The following is an 18,573-nucleotide window of genomic DNA, read 5'->3' as shown; positions in this document are numbered from 1 at the left end:
TTCCACAATTTCTGTCTATTATATACAGTGTTGGGGAGTAACTAATTACGTAATTTAATTACAAAATAAATGTAACTGTAATCAGTTACTGAGAAAACGTGTAATTAAATTATGCTAGTCAACATTTGAAGTGGATCAAAACCTTTCATCAAATTTGTCCTAAAACGCGTTTTTGTCTTAGGACAACTTTGATTAACTTTTTTTGATCCACTTCAAATGTTGACTACTATAGTTAGGCTACTTATGATCAGTGTTGGGGAAAGTTACTTTTAAAAGTAATGCATTACAATATTGCGTTACTCCATAAAAAAGTAACTAATTACGTTACTTAGTTACTTTTTATGGAAAGTAATGCGTTACGTTTGCGTTACTTTTTAAATCTGGACAGGGCTTGCTTGTTTGTTTTTTAAATAAAAAAGTTCTATTTTTGGCAAATAGAAAAGCATTTTCACACCAAAAGTGAAATGAATAAGCCTCACTCTGAAGGGAAAGTAAATTTGCGTCCGTACAGTAGAATGCAGAAGAAGACATTTCAACACACTTCAGCAATATAAAAAAGACACAAATGTCTGTCTAGAGTGATTTTTGCTTATTAGTACGGTTGAACTGAATCATCGAAGGTCAGAAGCAAAGACATTGGTTAATAGAATGGGAATAAATACATAAAGTATATTTGTGTTGTTTAACATTTAATTATTGCAGGTTTGCGTCATATTCTGAGTTGCATTATTTTTTATTCATTATGAGGAATACTGCATCTGTGTTTTTTTTTTGAGTGAGATGAATTAATGCATATTCATATTTATTTTAGAACTACAGTAACATCTTCTGATTTCTCTCAACATGGGGACAGGAGAGCTGTCAATCAATAAATTGAAAAAAAAGTAACTTGCGTTACTTATTTGAAAAAGTAACTCCGATATTCTCTTGTAAATTAAAAAGTAATGCGTTACTTTACTAGTTACTTGAAAAAAGTAATCTGATTACGTAACTCGCATTACTTGCGTTACCCTCAACACTGCTTATGAAAATGTTAATGATGACAAAGGAGGTTAACATCTGAATGTCATGGCGATGCAAAGATTTGACTTCAAAAACTGTTTCAAAGCTATTAAACTATTCCCTATATGACCTCTGAATGATCTCAAAGTAGATCAGAGGCAGTTCTTTAAAAATAATTATAATCTTAATTCAAATGATGAAGGATTCTGAAAATCTGACAGTAATCAGTGTTGAGTGCTACTGTAAAGTTAACCCTGCCTGGTTCAAAGGTTTGAAAATGATTATCAGTTAAAAACATTTGTTAGAAATTTAGCCTAATCAAATGTAATCAGTTACATTACTTTAATAAAGTAATTGAAATAGTTACACTACTAATTACATTTTAAATAAGGCAACTTGTAATCTGTAACCTATTGCATTTCCAAAGTAACCTTCCCAACAACACTGATTATACATTTATATAGTGTAGACTGGGGATAGTTACGTTTCATAGTGTAGGTAAATCGAAATGTCATTTTGTTTTTTTACTTTAAAGTTTTTGCTACGAAAAAACTATTGAACATATTCGTCCATATTGCCCAGTAAAGTTCATTGAAGTTAACTGGAGCACTCAATATTGGGTAAATTGTCACAGATTAACCTGCTATTAAACAGAACAGGCTTTTTAGTACAATTTAATTTGTTAATGGATTAGTTTGTAATTGTAAATGATTCAGATTCAGACAGTAATTTCGAATAATTTTGGTGTGTATGAATCATTTCAGATGAAGTATATTAAGCAATACAGCAGCAGTTTAGGAACTTTAGCCTCTAGCTCTGTCCCTGCCCAATGGAAAACCCAGTTAATGGAAACTCAGGCCAGTTTACGCTCACAATTGTCTACCCTCCACCCGCTCCAAAAATGTATTAAATATTACAGCGCAAAGATTCCACACGTGTAGCCTGTTCATGCTTGTTGAATCTAAGACAGAGAATTAGGACAACAATAAAAGCAATCTATTAAGATCAGCTGAATATGGATGCTGCATTAAGGACAATTATGGAAATATGCAGTTCTGTTTTTCAGTGTTGCTCTCCTCAGGCAAGGGTGGCATGACTGCATTAATATTTTTCAAATATTCTGACATCGTACTCATAGACAAGGCTAAGCCTCACCTGTACATACAGGTCCTAATGATGGAACTCTTTTTCCCTCTACAGAATAGAACTGATGCAAACATGCATTGAGACATTTGCCAATGACAGAAAAAGTATTTGTTTAGAATGAGGTGGAAAGTTTGAAAATCATACACATCTACATTATGGTCAAATCTAGGAATGTCGTTTCCATTGCAGAACAGTTTAGTGTTCACTAGTGAGTTTTTAATGTTCTACTCTCACTTTGGCTAAATTCATCAGGTTTGGACGGACTGAATGTTCAGAGCTGTTTCCATGCTCTTCTGTGGGCTGGGTAACTAAGCAACATCCTCCCCCACCCCACCTTCCTGCATGATGTGCCCTGGCCTGCACTCCTCTGTATGCAATAACACGACCCATCCAGCAGGTAGCGTTATTGAGTCACAGTCTTGGTGGACTGCTGCGGCAGGCAACAGAAATACTATCAACTGAACGATTCTGGGGCTATAATGACAGCTTTTGCTACAAGCCTCTTGAGACAAGGACAGTGTCGTAGTCAATAAAACCTCGTGAAGGAACTGATTGGTGACGTCGTTTGCTGGCCTCTCCAAGCTCCTCGTTAGTGATTTGAACTGCTGAATAATTCTAGCCTGTTGGAGAGCCCCGGGAATAACCCTTTCTACAGGGTTGATTAAAGGAGGAAAAAAATATAAATCAGATAGCTAATTGCAGCACTTAAAAAAGGAGACTTCAGAGGCATTTCTGCACTTGTAAACAAGGTTTTACTGATACCGTCGATAGTATAGACACAGCAAATGTAAAGCCACCATTTTACTCATACCTATGGACTTATGGAGTTCAAAATGGGCACCAGGTGGAATATAATAAATACTTGACCACAACATCTGTGCACAAGAACACTGCCCCCCAAAAGCCATAGAAATGTTTATATATCAGTACATTAATTTCCCCATCAATTTACGATAGACATAAAACTTTTCAAAAAGAACACATTTAAAAAATAAAACAAATTTCCTCCATTCTTCTTTAACTTCCATATCAACTTAACTTCCAAATAGGTAACTACTAGATTTATAAGATATTATATACAGGTTTCTAAACGAGAAACTCCAAAAGGCACAATTGTCTATACAACATGTACAAAAAGAAAAGAAAAACAGTTTGGTGCTGACAAAAAGGTATAAAATAAAATAATTGGTCATCATTTATGATTGCACATACAATATGACTGTCAGAAAATGTGCTTTTAGAGAAGGCTTGCAAACCTCCTGAAGTGTTTCAGTTTTACAAAGTGACAAAGTTTTACAAAAAAGAAGGAGAAAGGTGGAAAGAGAAAGAGAAATTCATAGGCAGAAAAGAAAGAGTTTTTATTGGGACTCTCAGGTAGCTATGACAAGTCTATCCTCATCATCACTGGAGGATTCATTGTAGTCATCAGTTATTGGTTGTCTAGAGACAAGTTTGTGTGTTTTCACTTCACTAGCCCCACCTGCTGTTGCCTTGTGTGCAACCTCGCAGCCTCTCTCATTAGAGGATGAGGGGGAGGAGGGCAAAGGAGGTTGTGTTTTCGGTTTGTCCATCATGGCTGTGGTCTTCTCAGCACCCCCTGTGTCCTTAGATCCAGCGCTAGGGCTGTTTTGAGAGACCTGCTTTGGCTCTGTGGATGGCTTTGCGTTTGTAGGAACATCTCCTGAATTGGCTGTTGGAGGACTGGCTGAAGAAGTAGGTGCTGGTGGCGATTCTGCAACCTGTGCTGGTGGAGGTACAGATGCTACACCCTCAGGGCTATGTGGCTTGTCCTGGGCTGCAGGAAGTGGGCTAAGAGCTGAGAGGGGACTGAGGGATGGTATAAGGGCTGGCAGGGCAATGTTGAGGATTTGCAGGCCAGGGATTTGTGCTGGGGAAGCAGTGCTGCACTGAGGGGCAGGGCTAGCTGCCAACACTTGAACGCCAAGGGTGGCATTTAATGGCAGACTCTGTTGAGGCACCAGGTGGGTGGAGTTGGCTAAACCCACCACGCTCAAGGTCTCCAAACTCACAGGCTGCAGGGTAGTTTGGGGAGCACCTAGTGTCTGAAGCCCTGCCACTTGGCCCAGAGGGAAACAAGGCAGTACACTGCTGACTGGTTCCTGAACTACCAGTGGCTGGGTCGGGGAACCCTCTGGCCGGGGCGAGGTGTTGGGGGCTGGGAGAGGGCTTCCGGTCTGTCTGTGGATCACACTGAGTGCAGGGATGGTTAGCTGGACTGGCCCGGCCTGAATGGGTACAAATGTGGAGTAAGCAGCCAAACCCGCGGGAACAAGCTGGATGCCACCCACAGGTACCATGCTGTATGGGGAACGAGAGGGCTGTTGGGAGTGCAAGGGCAGGTGGCTGAAGAGATGAGTAGTGGCTTCCACTCTGGGCTCGTGGATCATTGCATTTGGAAAGTGCAAGGGTCCCTGAAGAGGGTCCGAAGGGGTCTGAGTACCACGGTCGACATTGGCATTGCACTCACTTGCAGGCTGGGATATGGTGCTTGACACTCCTTCCTGTTTAAAGAACAACGTTATGAATACTTTTATCAACACTGCCAAACAACACAACAATAGCAGACAGTGACTACATTAAAATTCTATTCACCTTTTCATGCATTCAAAGCAGTTTTGCTGACGTGCCAGGCATGCGAGACTCAAGACATTGGAATGCATATGGGGTCGGGTACTGGTATGGGGTGAGGTGTACATGTAGAGAGGGAGGGATGTATGACGGGAAAGACAATGACTGCGAGGACACGGGTCTCACCTGGCCGAGCTTGCCACCCTTGCCTGGCACTGGGGGACTAGGGGGAACATCAAAGTCAGGGTAGTCGATGGACATCTGTCTGCAAGGTGACACTGGGCTCATCATGTGTACGGAGTCAGTATCAGAGGTGTGGGATTCTGAGGCAGGGGCAGGGTTTGATGTGAAAGAGGTGGGACAAGGGCCAGGGCTTGAGCAGGATGCAGAAATTGACATCTGTCTGACCAAAAAAACTGGACTTGTCATAGCCACAGACTCTGTGTCTGAGCTCTGGGAGTCTGAAGCTTGAGGAAGCTGAGTTTGGGGAGCTGGGCTTCGATTCGGGCTGATGGACATCTTCGCCAGCAGATAGCTAGGAGCCATGTCAGCCTGGTTAGCAGGAAGATGCTGTGGGCTTGCAGAAACAGAAGGTGTTGCAGAGAGGCCAGACTCCGCCTGACTGTCCTCCTCGTCTTCCTCTTCCCCGTCGTTATCTTCGTCGTCTGGGCCATCAGAGTCATCACCATCTGAGTCCTGTCTGTCAGCACTTCCTGCTCTTCTTCCTCGATCACCTTTGGGGGGAAAACAACTTAATGAACAAAAAGAGCAGGAACAATCATATAATATAGCACAGCCAATCCAAGCGGATACATCTATAAAAGAGCTACTTTGAAAATTCTCCCAAGGACTTTTCACAATCCTAGTGTGACCTAAATAGTGTGACCTAAAGATGACAGATTTAAACTGAATCTTTAAGTAATGTTTGGTTTTTCAACAGTTTTCACTTTCCAGAGTTACAGCTTTCACATCTACCGCATAGCAAAAAAAGGGATAATAGGTCTAGAAATACCCATCATATTATATAGGGAAGACATTAACACCTCAGACCACAAATGCAGCCTGTGCTTGACAGCTTGTTGTGAGAGAAAAACAAATATGCTCTCAGTAACTGAGACCAGAGAAAGCTCACAGCTTCTCTCTCTCTTTCCTGCTAAAATTAGATGCAGCAATTTCCTCACAGTAAATGCTGTGTATGCCGCCCACATGCACCAAGAGTTAACAAGGAAAAAGACTGCATTTAGAATCTCTAATTAGACCATGGTATTGCCATTGATCATCACTGCAACAGAACATAGCCAGTGACAATCCACATTTAACAGATGGTGCTATTATTAGCCATTAATAATAGCCTATTAATGGTCAGGTTGATTCTGTTGTTAAAAATGAATATGTAATGGTGTAAACAAAACTATAGTTTTTGCTTTCTCAAGTTGGTTGGTTAGGCATTGGTCCTCGTGAAATAAACTCCCCTATTCAATGGTCTGGTTAAGACTGATATTTCCAAAAGCACATAAGAGACTTCTACCTGAGTCTTCTGTGTCCTGGTCCTCAATAATACCCACAGCAATTCCCATTTCCATGCACTTCTTGCTGTGGGCTTTGGACTTCATGTGCTTGGTTAGGTTCCCTGTGTGGTTAAAGGGAACAAAGAGGTCACTCAGGTGGGAGGCGGATACAGGGCATGGGAGTGGTTTACATAAGCATGACATGTTCCCAAGCACTAGCTCTATGTAATGGGTGAGTAACTGATAAAGAAGTTCTTAAAGGAACGTGGGCTGGTCTGACACTGTGTGCTGTTCTGCAGTGCCGCGTGGGAAGTTCAACTGTGATGAATCATACTGGCGTTTTTAAGAGAACAGGCACAGTCTTCAAAAAAGCAGGTAAGAAAAAAACACTTTGTACAGAAATAATATCCAATCATCCCTAAGAATGATCTAAATTGCCTAACTGTTCCTGACACATTTCATTTAGAAAATGAAACCTATCAAGTTAACATGTTTAGATTTGTCCTTATGCAAGTGTATGAGTTGGCGATTTATGATGGAAGACAAGAACCAGAGGTGCTTTTTTATTTAAAAAAATATTCTGGATCAAAAATTAGTTTTTTATCCTGTTTAATATTTGTAACAATTTGTATAAGTTCTGTTTATTATTTGTAATAATTAATAATTACCATTTGAGGAAGAAATCAAACTTTAAGCATAACTTAGCTTTTAAATCAGTGTTTGGGACTAAACCCACCTTTGGTCTTGAAAGAGAAGTTGCAGTGCATGCAGTGAAATGGACGGATGTCCGAATGCGTACGGATGTGTTTCCGCAGCATGCTAGGTTTCTTGCAGCGGATTCCACATTCCTCACAGATGTATTTTCCTCTTCCACGCCCTCTAACATACACATACTCCTCATTCGACTTGTAACTGAAAACATACCACAGATAGCACACTTTAGAACACAATGTCCTGTTAAATATTTGCAAAGTGGGGTAAAATAAATGAGATTTACAAACCCTCCATCAAAGATCTTCACTCGTTGGGGTTCAGATTTGGAAGAATCTCTGTCTGACTCCGTCTGATTAATTGGTTGAGTTTCTGATTTTGTTTTTCCACTATTCTCAGTTGGCACAGATCTTTGCTGAATCAAAACCTGAAACAATACAAAATACCAAGAACAATTTGTTAATCGTGCATGTACCAATGCATAACAAATGCATTAAAATGTAAAATAACAAACTATATGTTCAAAATGCGCTTACTTTTGGCAAGATGTCCTTCAGTTTCCCAGAGTAGGTCAAGATGTCAGATTTCAAAGTTGTTGTTTTTGCTTGGGTGTAGTGTATTTTCTTGGATGTCTGTTTGGAGTCAAACAATGACATGACCATTTTTGTGGGAAGCCCCAATGGATTGGGATTGTTGGGGTTTACTACCCATGCAGAGTAGGCAGAAATCCTCTGGTCTGCCTGTTGAATGTGCAGGGGTTTCCTTTTCATGAGAAAACACCAGGTGAAGGTTGTAGCTGTTTTCAGACTAGGGAAAGACAGGCGATGACTGTCTCTGGTGTTTACAACAGACACAGAAGAAGCTAACTTCACCTGGCCCTGAAATGTTGGAGGCCTCAGAGGAGATTTGGATGGAGACCAACGCTGCTCCTCAGGTTTTTCTTGTGGCTTCAGAGTGGAATTTTCTGGCATGGTATAGCTTTGAACTCTGGAGGAAGAACATGTAGCAGGTGTTGTGGTTGGTGTTCTACTCTCCATTTCCTGTTCACTGACCTCAGTTGTTGTCTGAGATACTGGTGTCTGGGTGTTCTTGTCAGCTTCTGAAGTCTCTGGTAATTGTTCTGGGGCATCAGTCTCAATTGGGCTATCCACTGGCTCTGTGGTGCAGACCTGTCTAACCAGCATTAACTTCCTCTGCCTGGTCATTTCTGACATCTTTGAGTTCAAGTAGTTTAGAGATCTACCATCAGTGAGACATGCAGCTCCGTGCTCATCTTTAGCCCGTTTCTGTGTTTTTTCCATAGCAATGTCCAGGCTGTTGGCAGGAGAGAGCATACGCTTACTTGAGGCAGTAGACTCTTGGGGGCATAAATTTGCAGATGCCAGTTTTTGTGTACAATGCAGTGAACCGAGGGACAGGATGCTTTGCTCAGTGGTTTGATTTTGTTCAGTAGATTTCCTATTGTTGTTTTTCATCTGTACAGCAACAGACCCAGGTTGCCTGCGAGCTTGAATTTCTGGTCCAGTCTTTGAATCACAGTTCGCAACATGTACCGTAGGGAAGTTAACCTTAGAAACCACAGTAGCAGGTGCTAGGGTGTGCTCATGGGTGATTAGAATCTGTGGTACAGGTGTAGATATTGGTGTTATATGAGACGCTGTATCAACTTGCGGACCAGCAGGCAGTACAATTGGGGGCTTATTGATTACAGCCTGATAACCTGGTTGTGCTACATAGACATTTTGCATTCCATCATTTGACAGAGAGACTTTCATTTCATTAGCCACTGGTATAGTTATCACTGGCAAAGTGATCTGTGTCCCTTGTACACCTGCTAAAGAATATATCTGGCCTGTTTTTAGAACAGGGCAATTCATTTGGTATTTAGGTACAAAGCTCTTGTTATTTTTTTCATCAGAGCTCTTCTGAACATCTGTCTGACCAGCCACCATTTGGACTAGAGGTTGCACATGCCATGCCACAACCCTTGAGGTCTGATGCCATGGATGTGGAAGACCATGAACCTGGAGTTGTTGGGTTTGGCTTCCAAGGTTGATGCTTTGAATCACTTGCTCATTTTTCAGTAGTGGAGCCTCTCCAGAATGTAGAGCAACAGACTGAACACGTGTAGATGTGTTCATATTTACTGATCTAGGTTGGGACCCAGAGCATTCATTAGTGAAGGGGACTCTTTGGATGGGGGGAGTCTGTTTCACTGGCAATTGAGGTTCTGGTGCAATCTTTAAGGACATCTGACGTACCAGAGGACCCCTTCTTCTTTCAATGAGAGGCACCTGGGTAGTTGGAGGACAGTGTGTCATTTTTAGCAGGGCAGTCTGAATTGGTGACAAAGGCCTGCTGGGTGACATGCTGCTGCAATCAAAGGATTTGCTACGGTAGTCACAAGAAATCTCCAATGATGACTGAGTGCAGCTGATTTGTTCTGAGGTAGCACGTCTCATCATGCCTGGCACTCCAAGAGTGTTGTTTGCTACAGGGATCCCTTGAGCTTGTGGTGGCTTCCCAACACTATCAGCCCTTGATGGGCTGTCAGATCTTGGTGGATCATCTCTGTCAAAAGAGGCTGAAATACTAGAGCACCTTGACAAGCTACTATCTCTACTGAGGCTACAAGAGAGACTTGACTCAAAGCTAGATTCACCAGAAGAGTGTTCCATTTGAGCAAGTCTTATGCGCTTTTTCTTTGGGGGGAGTTTTTCTGTTGGCAGTTTAGACAAGCTCTCACTCCTCTGAGGCCAGTTGAATGTTTCTGCAGGTTTCTCTGTTGATTCTACAACTGGAGTTTCATGATCTCTGTCTGGTTCCTCTGTTACTAAGATTTCAGGGACCTGAATGTTGTTCTGCCGCACAAGCCGTGATTGCTGTACAGGTGTGCCATCACTAGCAATGGCAAAGGTTTGCTTACCATGAGATTCCATTCCTTGGCTGGCACATTTGGGTGTAGACATTCTGTCATGGTAACTTTGTGAAGATAAATTCACGGCAGCCTCTTTATGACCTTTTACAGAGCTCTTTACTTCCTTTTCCACAGGATCAACTGGAGATGACCTGTCAATGGACTCAGATGTTTCAAAAGAATTTGGTCGACTGAGAGAGTTGGTATGTCGAATGACTGAAGTTCCACTTCCTTGTCTCTGGAGGTCTCCTCTTTCTTTATTTGGTGTGCTGATCTGAGCCTCTCTTATTGGAGATAGTCTTGACTCCTGTGATTCTGCAGCTCTGCCAATGATCTGTATCTGTCCTAAAACAGCAGTGTTACTTAAGGACTGGGTATGTTGAGAATAAGGTCGCCCTATCGAACCTGTAGAGGTCTGGCAGGAGTCAAAACTTCTTGAACATGGAGGAGTGGTCTCAGTTGGAGACTGGTCATCATCATCTCCAACACTTTTAATTTTCCTTCTTTTTCTTACCATGAGTGGTTGCTCTACAATGCCGGTAATTACAGCATTTCTGTTTAAAAGGGGCTGCTGAATTCCACGTCCGAAAACTTCTGTCTCAATCTCTCTGGCATGCATAGGCTTGATTTTTGGACCATGCAGTTCAGAACAATAAAACTTCTTGTGATTTTCAAAATTTTCCAATTTTCTGTAACGGTTACGACAAGTCTCACATTCGTACATTGTCCCTTTGTTTTGCTGGGGTTTTCGGTTTCTTTCTGTTGCATGCTCAAAAGACTTACTTCGCAGTTCGTGTGTAATACTTGGTCCATGATGGCTCTCATCCATGGAATGAACAGAGATAAGAACATGACCATCATTTGTGGACAAATCCTCAACTGCTATCTGTCTCACTAGTGTACGAGGATGTACAGCAGGATTGGGAGTAGAGGGAGCAGAAGAGAACACATCATCATTTAGTGAACTAATCTTGTCATCAAATGAATGACAGATCCTTAGTGGGTGAGGCTGAGGTGTTACATTGGGGAATAGAGCTGACTGACCAGGTGTTGTAGGCATCGAATTGCTTCTTGTAATTGGTAAACAGTCCATAGCTGGATACTGAGGTGGTACAGAAAGAAGAAATACTGGCTTGGATTTGTCTGTCGGAGTGAATGGAGATTTTGGTATGTCCGAGTTGGAACTAGATCTTCTTACTGGTGGTTTTAGATCAAATTGAAAAGAGTCTTTAAATATGTAGGATTTAGGGGAGTCAATGCTACCCCTTCGGGAAAGGGAAGTCCTCCTGGGTTTGACACTGTCTAGTTGTTTGTCATCCACAACAGCCTCATTGTCTGAGATCAGCTTTGAAATACGCTCCTCAAGAGATAGAGCTTTGGTTTCTAATGGAGGATGCATTTGTCCTGAAGGAACTCGAGGCTTCTCAACAGGTGCTACTTGCATGACAGTTGCCACAACAGGGGAAGGGGGAATTTGTGGGGCTTTTGTAATGTCAGTTTCTGCTGGTGGAGTTATCTTAACAAAAGGACTTGGGGGACTCATAGCTTGATCTGCACTCTCAGAACGTGAAAAGTAGCCAGAGTCAGTGCTTCCAAGACTCCGAGGACTAAGCAGACACTTGCCTTGTGGTTGTTGTGAGTAATCAGTTGCTTGTTGCCTTTGTAGCTGGGCATGGCTGCCTCCTAGTGGTGATTTACAATGCTGATCTTCATCTTCACTAACTGAATCTTGTAGAGGACTTGTGCAATCCACTTCTTTCAGTGAGGACAGAACCATTACATTGGACCGTATGTTTGCTGTCTGGAAATCCCTTTGCCTCTGGGCTGTGGCATGTTCAGGTGCCAAATCTGTAACTCTTGGGCTGTCTGCACGCAAAGGCGAAACATTTACAGGGTGGACAACCACTTTAGGGAGAGCAGCAGTGACCTTTGGCTCACATCCTTTCTGAGCAACCAGTGGTTTCAGAGTTTCAAACACCAGCGAAGGCTCTGATTCTCCTTGGCTTCCTGGTACCATACCTGCACTCTGCAGACTGCTCTCAGACAATGCCGTCAGGCTGCTTTGTGAAGAATCCGGGTCTAAGTCCGCTGCACTACCTTCCTCATCACTGTCCCCGCTTTCCTCCACATCAGAATGTGTGGCCAGGCCTTTGTCCGACTCTTGAGATAGGGATCCACTTCCGGAGTCTTTTACCAGACCCAGTTTGATAGCATGCGCATGAGACTTCTTATGCTTGTATAAGTTGCTCTTTGTCTTAAATGAAAAACCACATGTCACACATGGGTAAGGTCTCTCTCCTGTGTGGGACCGTATGTGTTTTAGAAGCACACTTGGCTTGGCACAAGCTCTTTTACAGTATTCACAGACATATTTTCCTTGCTTTTTTGGTTTTTGATCTTTTGCAGAGATATCAGATACTTGGCTTGCACCGAAGTTGACCACAGCTGTCATCTGAACAGGGTTGAAACCTGGTGTGACAGGGACTTGAATTGAGTTTGGTACTGTGGCTGACAAAGACTGGCATGTTTGAACAACGGGGGGCTGGCTCTGAGGGAAGCCGCCTGATCCAGATGGAACAGGTGCGTGTGTCAAGGTAAGTGAAGGACTTTTCTGGAATCCTGGTTTGTCCTGCTGACGATTTCCTGACATGTTCACATACTGCTGTGTTGTGTGTTGCCCTGTAGATGCCACACTACTGTAGAACTGTTTGGCTGTGTTGAATGGTGGCACAAATGAGGGTTGTGACTGGATATTGAAATTTACAGCAGGCATAGTCATAGCATAGTCTGAATAAGTGACAGGAATGGAAACTGATTTTCCAAGATGCCTTATTGGACTGCTGTTCTTCCTTTCTGTCAGTGTATTGAAATCTGGCTCCATAGCCTTAAGCAGTACCTCAAGGGGAGCACTTGTGTGAGACGGAGATGCGTTTTTGTTGCTGCCGTTGCCACACCAGATTTCTGCCTGCACAGGCCTTGCGGCAGAAGGTACCTCTGCAGCACTTTTGTGGCTGAGAGCCTGTGGCTCTAAGGTTAATAACTCCTTGTGCTCCACTTTTACTGCTCTAGATCCAGATGCATCATGTGGTGCATCTTCAGTATCTTGAGGTTCAGGCAATCCATGCGATGGACTGCTTGAAAAAGAAGAGGAGGGGGGTGTGGCTTCCTTGGATGAAGAAGATATGCTTGGAGAAACTGATTTCTTGGTCTGTGATTGCTTTTTGACGGGAGATTTGGGTATTTTCTTTAGCTGGTTTTGTGCCACAACTTTTTTCCTCTTCAGTCCTTTGATGCTTTCAGAGTTTCTGCCAGTACTTTGATTTATGTCTGTAGGAAAAATAATTGTAATGAAAAATTCCCCCCCAAAAAATAAAACATTCATTATTATGCCCAATACCTTTTGTGATTTTTTAAAATTAAATATCGGTAATTACAGCATTTCTGTTTAAAAGGGGCTGCTGAATTCCACGTCTGAAAACTTCTGTCTCAATGTCTCTGGCATGCATAGGCTTGTTTTTTGGACCATGCAGTTCAGAACAATAAAACTTCTTGTGATTTTCAAAATTTTCCAGTTTTCTGTAACGGTTGCGACAAGTCTCACATTCGTACATTGTCCCTTTGTTTTGCTGGGGTTTTCGGTTTCTTTCTGTTGCATGCTCAAAAGACTTACTTCGTAGTTCATGTGTAATACTTGGTCCATGATGGCTCTCATCCATGGAATGAACAGAGATAAGAACGTGACCATCATTTGTGGACAAATCCTCAACTGCTACCTGTCTCACTAGTGTACGAGGATGTACAGCAGGATTGGGAGTAGAGGGAGCTGAAGAGAACACATCATCATTTAGTGAACTAATCTTGTCATCAAATGAATGACAGATCCTAAGTGGGTGAGGCTGAGGTGTTACATTGGGGAAGAGAGCTGACTGACCAGGTGTTGTAGGCATCGAATTGCTTCTTGTAATTGGTAAACAGTCCATAGCTGGATACTGAGGTGGTACAGAAAGAAGGAATACTGGCTTGGATTTGTCTGTCGGAGTGAATGGAGATTTCGGTATGTCTGAGTTGGAACTAGATCTTCTTACTGGTGGTTTTAAATCAAATTGAAAAGAGTCTTTAAATATGTAGGATTTAGGGGAGTCAATGCTACCCCTTCGGGAAAGGGAAGTCCGTCTGGGTTTGACACTGTCTAGTTGTTTGTCATCCACAACAGCCTCATTGTCTGAGATCAGCTTTGAGATACGCTCCTCAAGAGATAGAGCTTTGGTTTCTAATGGAGGACGCATTTGTCCTGAAGAAACTCGAGGCCTTTCGACAGGTGCTACATGCATGACAGTTGCCACAACTGAGGAAGGGGGAACTTGTAGGGCTTTTGTAATGTCATTTTCTGCTGGTGGAGTTATCTTAACAAAAGGACTTGGGGGACTCATAGCTTGATCTGCACTCTCAGAACGTGAAAAGTAGCCAGAGTCCGTGCTTCCAAGACTCCGAGGACTTAGCAGACACTTGCCTTGTGACTGTTGAGAGTAATCAGTTGCTTGTTGCCTTTGTAGCTGGGCATGGCTGCCTCCTAGTGGTGATTTACAATGCTGATCTTCATCTTCACTAACTGAATCTTGTAGAGGACTTGTGCAATCCACTTCTTTCAGTGAGGACAGAACCATTACATTGGACCGTATGTTTGCTGTCTGGAAATCCCTTTGCCTCTGGGCTGTGGCATGTTCAGGTGCCAAATCTGTAACTCTTGGGCTGTCTGCACGCAAAGGCGAAACATTTACAGGGTGGACAACCACTTTAGGGAGAGCAGCAGTGACCTTTGGCTCACATCCTTTCTGAGCAACCAGTGGTTTCAGAGTTTCAAACACCAGCGAAGGCTCTGATTCTCCTTGGCTTCCTGGTACCATACCTGCACTCTGCAGACTGCTCTCAGACAATGCCGTCAGGCTGCTTTGTGAAGAATCCGGGTCTAAGTCCGCTGCACTACCTTCCTCATCACTGTCCCCGCTTTCCTCCACATCAGAATGTGTGGCCAGGCCTTTGTCCGACTCTTGAGATAGGGATCCACTTCCGGAGTCTTTTACCAGACCCAGTTTGATAGCATGCGCATGAGACTTCTTATGCTTGTATAAGTTGCTCTTTGTCTTAAATGAAAAACCACATGTCACACATGGGTAAGGTCTCTCTCCTGTGTGGGACCGTATGTGTTTTAGAAGCACACTTGGCTTGGCACAAGCTCTTTTACAGTATTCACAGACATATTTTCCTTGCTTTTTTGGTTTTTGATCTTTTGCAGAGATATCAGATACTTGGCTTGCACCGAAGTTGACCACAGCTGTCATCTGAACAGGGTTGAAACCTGGTGTGACAGGGACTTGAATTGAGTTTGGTACTGTGGCTGACAAAGACTGGCATGTTTGAACAACGGGGGGCTGGCTCTGAGGGAAGCCGCCTGATCCAGATGGAACAGGTGCGTGTGTCAAGGTAAGTGAAGGACTTTTCTGGAATCCTGGTTTGTCCTGCTGACGATTTCCTGACATGTTCACATACTGCTGTGTTGTGTGTTGCCCTGTAGATGCCACACTACTGTAGAACTGTTTGGCTGTGTTGAATGGTGGCACAAATGAGGGTTGTGACTGGATATTGAAATTTACAGCAGGCATAGTCATAGCATAGTCTGAATAAGTGACAGGAATGGAAACTGATTTTCCAAGATGCCTTATTGGACTGCTGTTCTTCCTTTCTGTCAGTGTATTGAAATCTGGCTCCATAGCCTTAAGCAGTACCTCAAGGGGAGCACTTGTGTGAGACGGAGATGCGTTTTTGTTGCTGCCGTTGCCACACCAGATTTCTGCCTGCACAGGCCTTGCGGCAGAAGGTACCTCTGCAGCACTTTTGTGGCTGAGAGCCTGTGGCTCTAAGGTTAATAACTCCTTGTGCTCCACTTTTACTGCTCTAGATCCAGATGCATCATGTGGTGCATCTTCAGTATCTTGAGGTTCAGGCAATCCATGCGATGGACTGCTTGAAAAAGAAGAGGAGGGGGGTGTGGCTTCCTTGGATGAAGAAGATATGCTTGGAGAAACTGATTTCTTGGTCTGTGATTGCTTTTTGACGGGAGATTTGGGTATTTTCTTTAGCTGGTTTTGTGCCACAACTTTTTTCCTCTTCAGTCCTTTGATGCTTTCAGAGTTTCTGCCAGTACTTTGATTTATGTCTGTAGGAAAAATAATTGTAATGAAAAATTCCCCCCCAAAAAATAAAACATTCATTATTATGCCCAATACCTTTTGTGATTTTTTAAAATTAAATATTAAATAAAAAATTATTTAAATACATAAATTTTTATGAACAACTACAAGGTTACTTTAAAAAAAAAATCCTTAAACAAAGAAGAAAATCAATAGGGTTACACAATTCATCAAAGAGATTTGTAAAGGTTAAATAATACACATTTTCAAATAACTTTAAAATTTCTCAAAATTAAAATAAACCATGTCCTTTGATTACATTATCCTTAGAATTTTTATTATAACAAGATTGTTAACTGAAACAACTGGCATCTGAGCAATTAATTATTGACGTATTACAATAATTATATGATGTTTTATTTTTGACAGTGCAATTCAGTGTAGTGCACAATAACATAGAATGTATATCTTAGACAAAGTCACAGAAAAAGCCAAAGTCATAGACAAATCTGTTAGTGTGCTCGAATACAGCTTGTAGTCAACATTTATGTCATCTTTCAACACACAAATTGCCCATGCATTTTCCTAACAATCTTCAAAACAAACATGTCTGTTATTTTCTGCTTTCATTTCCTCCTCGTCTAGCTGAATACCTTTCATCATGCAAAGTTCGTAAGCAAAACAAAATCAAACCATAGACTGCACTTTCTACAACACCTAAACATCAAGATAAACTCTGTTTAACAGCACAAATTACCCAAAAAAGATATACAGACAAGTCAACAACAGCAAAAATCTTGCTAATATCAGACAAACCAAAACATACCCAAGCAACGAGTTTTGATGAATTATAAGGTGGACGAAGCACTACAATTTACAATAAAATAAAATAATCCTTTTCTTAGCAAACCCAGTTCTCTATTAGCTGCACCAGTGCCTCTGACAGCTAGCACATAGACAAGACTGTTTTGGAATCTAGAAGATCTCCTGAGCTGCTACTGAGGCCCACGCATCATTATGTACAAAACCCACTCTCCGTTTCTCAACCCTCTGTCACCATCCCTCTCTCGCTCTCCCTCTCCAAACCCTCCCTAACTTGCTCTCCTACATCTCATTCAATACTGCAATTGTGTTAGTGAGGATGAGCCTTACCTTGTTCTATTATTTCTATTCTCTCTCAGTCAATTGGCAGAGAAAGACAATACGAAATAAGTTGCATGTAGGTGTTTATGTGGATGAAAAAGCTTGTGTGAATTAATTAAATCTGTCCCTGGATTGAACATGATCCAGATACTCTGGCCAGTAAGACCTGAGCACCTAAGTCAACATCTGGCAGAAAACAAATCACTCTTAATTTGGAAAAGGAAACATGGCGAAGCGCATACACAACTGAATATTGTCCACAATTGCTCATAGGCAGAGTTTACCGCATTTGCTGTGTTTGGACTCCCTGTGGTCTTAAAGTTATACTGAAGACTCTTTGTGTGCCTGATGCCAAGTAGTTACAAAACACGTAACCAAGCCTGAACATCTGTGGCAACCCTGCACTTATTAGGGTTTCCTTTCTTTACGTTGCTTGGCATGGTTGGTGGAGAGAAGTGGTTAGGTGTTAGAACTACAAAGTCATAATTTCCTGGATGCCTCAGGAATTCCCCAGAAATTCAAAAGGCCTGTTAGGAGTTCACCAATACTTCAATCTAACTTTATTTTGTTTGTAACCTTAGTAAGTGAGTGATCAACAGAAAAACTTCCTTACATGTTTCTAGAGAATGTAGAAAGAGGATGTGAGGACATCCATGAGCTCTGAGCTAATTAACTGCCTTTAACGGATTCAGGATTAACGTGGAGATGACTGGTGACATCACTGCCTGCTGTATTTTGAGAAGTGGTTTACTCATTCTTAAACCAGTTGCATTCTGATGTAACCTGTAAACATGACCACTAAGAAAAATAGGGCCAGAGTAAACTGAACACATGCAAAATGAATCCTTCATGCTACCACTGTAGATACTGTAAGTATGGCCATATTATTGTATTATGGTAACAAAGGATTACATTTATTTACATTGTGCAAGGTGCTGCTTCAGAGTGCCATGTTCTCATATAAACAAAGACTGTAACAGCTTATTCACTTCAGAGTTTTTCATTTTTGCTTTTACATAATCAATAACACATTCCCATTCCAGCCTATTATGCAACATCTATGCGGTTTTTCCATGCATGCTGGTGAAACGTGGCTTTTAAATAGCTGCTCCTGCATTTTTTGATCAAGCTAAGGATGTACAGTGTGGCAGGTTCATTCACAGAGTGCAAGTGCAGCAGAGCTAAATGCAGTGACCAACAGAGGTCCAGGAACTTCTGGAAACCCCCAGAACATCCAGTACACCTTCGAAAGCAGCACGCTGGCAGACCAGAGAACCTGGTCACAGATGCAATCCAGTACAAGCAAATGGTGTTTGCTTTGGAAAGCTGAATTAAGGTATGTTTGAAACAATATTCCGGAATTTCTGGA

The 18,573-nt window shown here is 42.1% G+C and overlaps 2 protein-coding genes across 3 annotated transcripts in view; both read right to left on the bottom strand.

Annotated features, from left to right (window-relative positions):
* Nucleotides 1-2,235: 2,235 nt before the first annotated feature.
* Nucleotides 2,236-13,267, bottom strand: LOC107551776 (zinc finger protein 40-like). Of its 2 annotated transcripts, none has more exons than XM_016233501.1 (6): nucleotides 7,493-13,267; nucleotides 7,247-7,383; nucleotides 6,982-7,157; nucleotides 6,266-6,367; nucleotides 4,924-5,471; nucleotides 2,236-4,670 (listed from the first exon to the last, which is right to left on the bottom strand). In XM_016233501.1, the coding sequence occupies exons 1-6, from the start codon at nucleotides 13,253-13,255 to the stop codon at nucleotides 3,519-3,521; spliced, it is 7,878 nt and encodes a 2,625-aa protein (XP_016088987.1). In that variant the 5' UTR covers nucleotides 13,256-13,267; the 3' UTR covers nucleotides 2,236-3,518. The 2 variants fall into 2 exon arrangements, with proteins under 2 accessions (XP_016088987.1, XP_016088988.1); XM_016233502.1 differs by having other exon boundaries at nucleotides 4,586-4,670; nucleotides 4,762-5,471.
* A 22-nt stretch (nucleotides 13,268-13,289) lies between these two features.
* Nucleotides 13,290-18,573, bottom strand: part of LOC107551758 (zinc finger protein 40-like) — a 57,863-nt gene continuing 52,579 nt past the window's right edge. The window contains exon 4 of the mRNA XM_016233482.1: nucleotides 13,290-16,087. Coding sequence (XP_016088968.1) covers nucleotides 13,290-16,087 — 2,798 coding nt within the window. The remainder of the gene's footprint in view (nucleotides 16,088-18,573) is intronic.

This window comes from Sinocyclocheilus grahami, unplaced genomic scaffold, assembly GCF_001515645.1.
Source record: "Sinocyclocheilus grahami isolate Dianchi unplaced genomic scaffold, SAMN03320097.WGS_v1.1 scaffold432.1, whole genome shotgun sequence".
In the NCBI taxonomy this organism is placed as follows: domain Eukaryota; kingdom Metazoa; phylum Chordata; class Actinopteri; order Cypriniformes; family Cyprinidae; genus Sinocyclocheilus; species Sinocyclocheilus grahami.
This window is presented reverse-complemented; position numbering and strand designations above follow the sequence as displayed.

Excerpts from the sequence above, each read along its gene's own strand:
- LOC107551776 (XM_016233501.1), bottom strand. The coding sequence starts at position 13,255 with ATGAATGTTTTATTTTTTGGGGGGGAATTTTTCATTACAATTATTTTT. Across the intron at positions 7,158-7,246 it reads GTGAAGATCTTTGATGGAGG|TTACAAGTCGAATGAGGAGT; the intron begins GTTTGTAAATCT and ends GTATGTTTTCAG. Across the intron at positions 4,671-4,923 it reads AGGGTGGCAAGCTCGGCCAG|GAAGGAGTGTCAAGCACCAT; the intron begins GTGAGACCCGTG and ends TTCTTTAAACAG.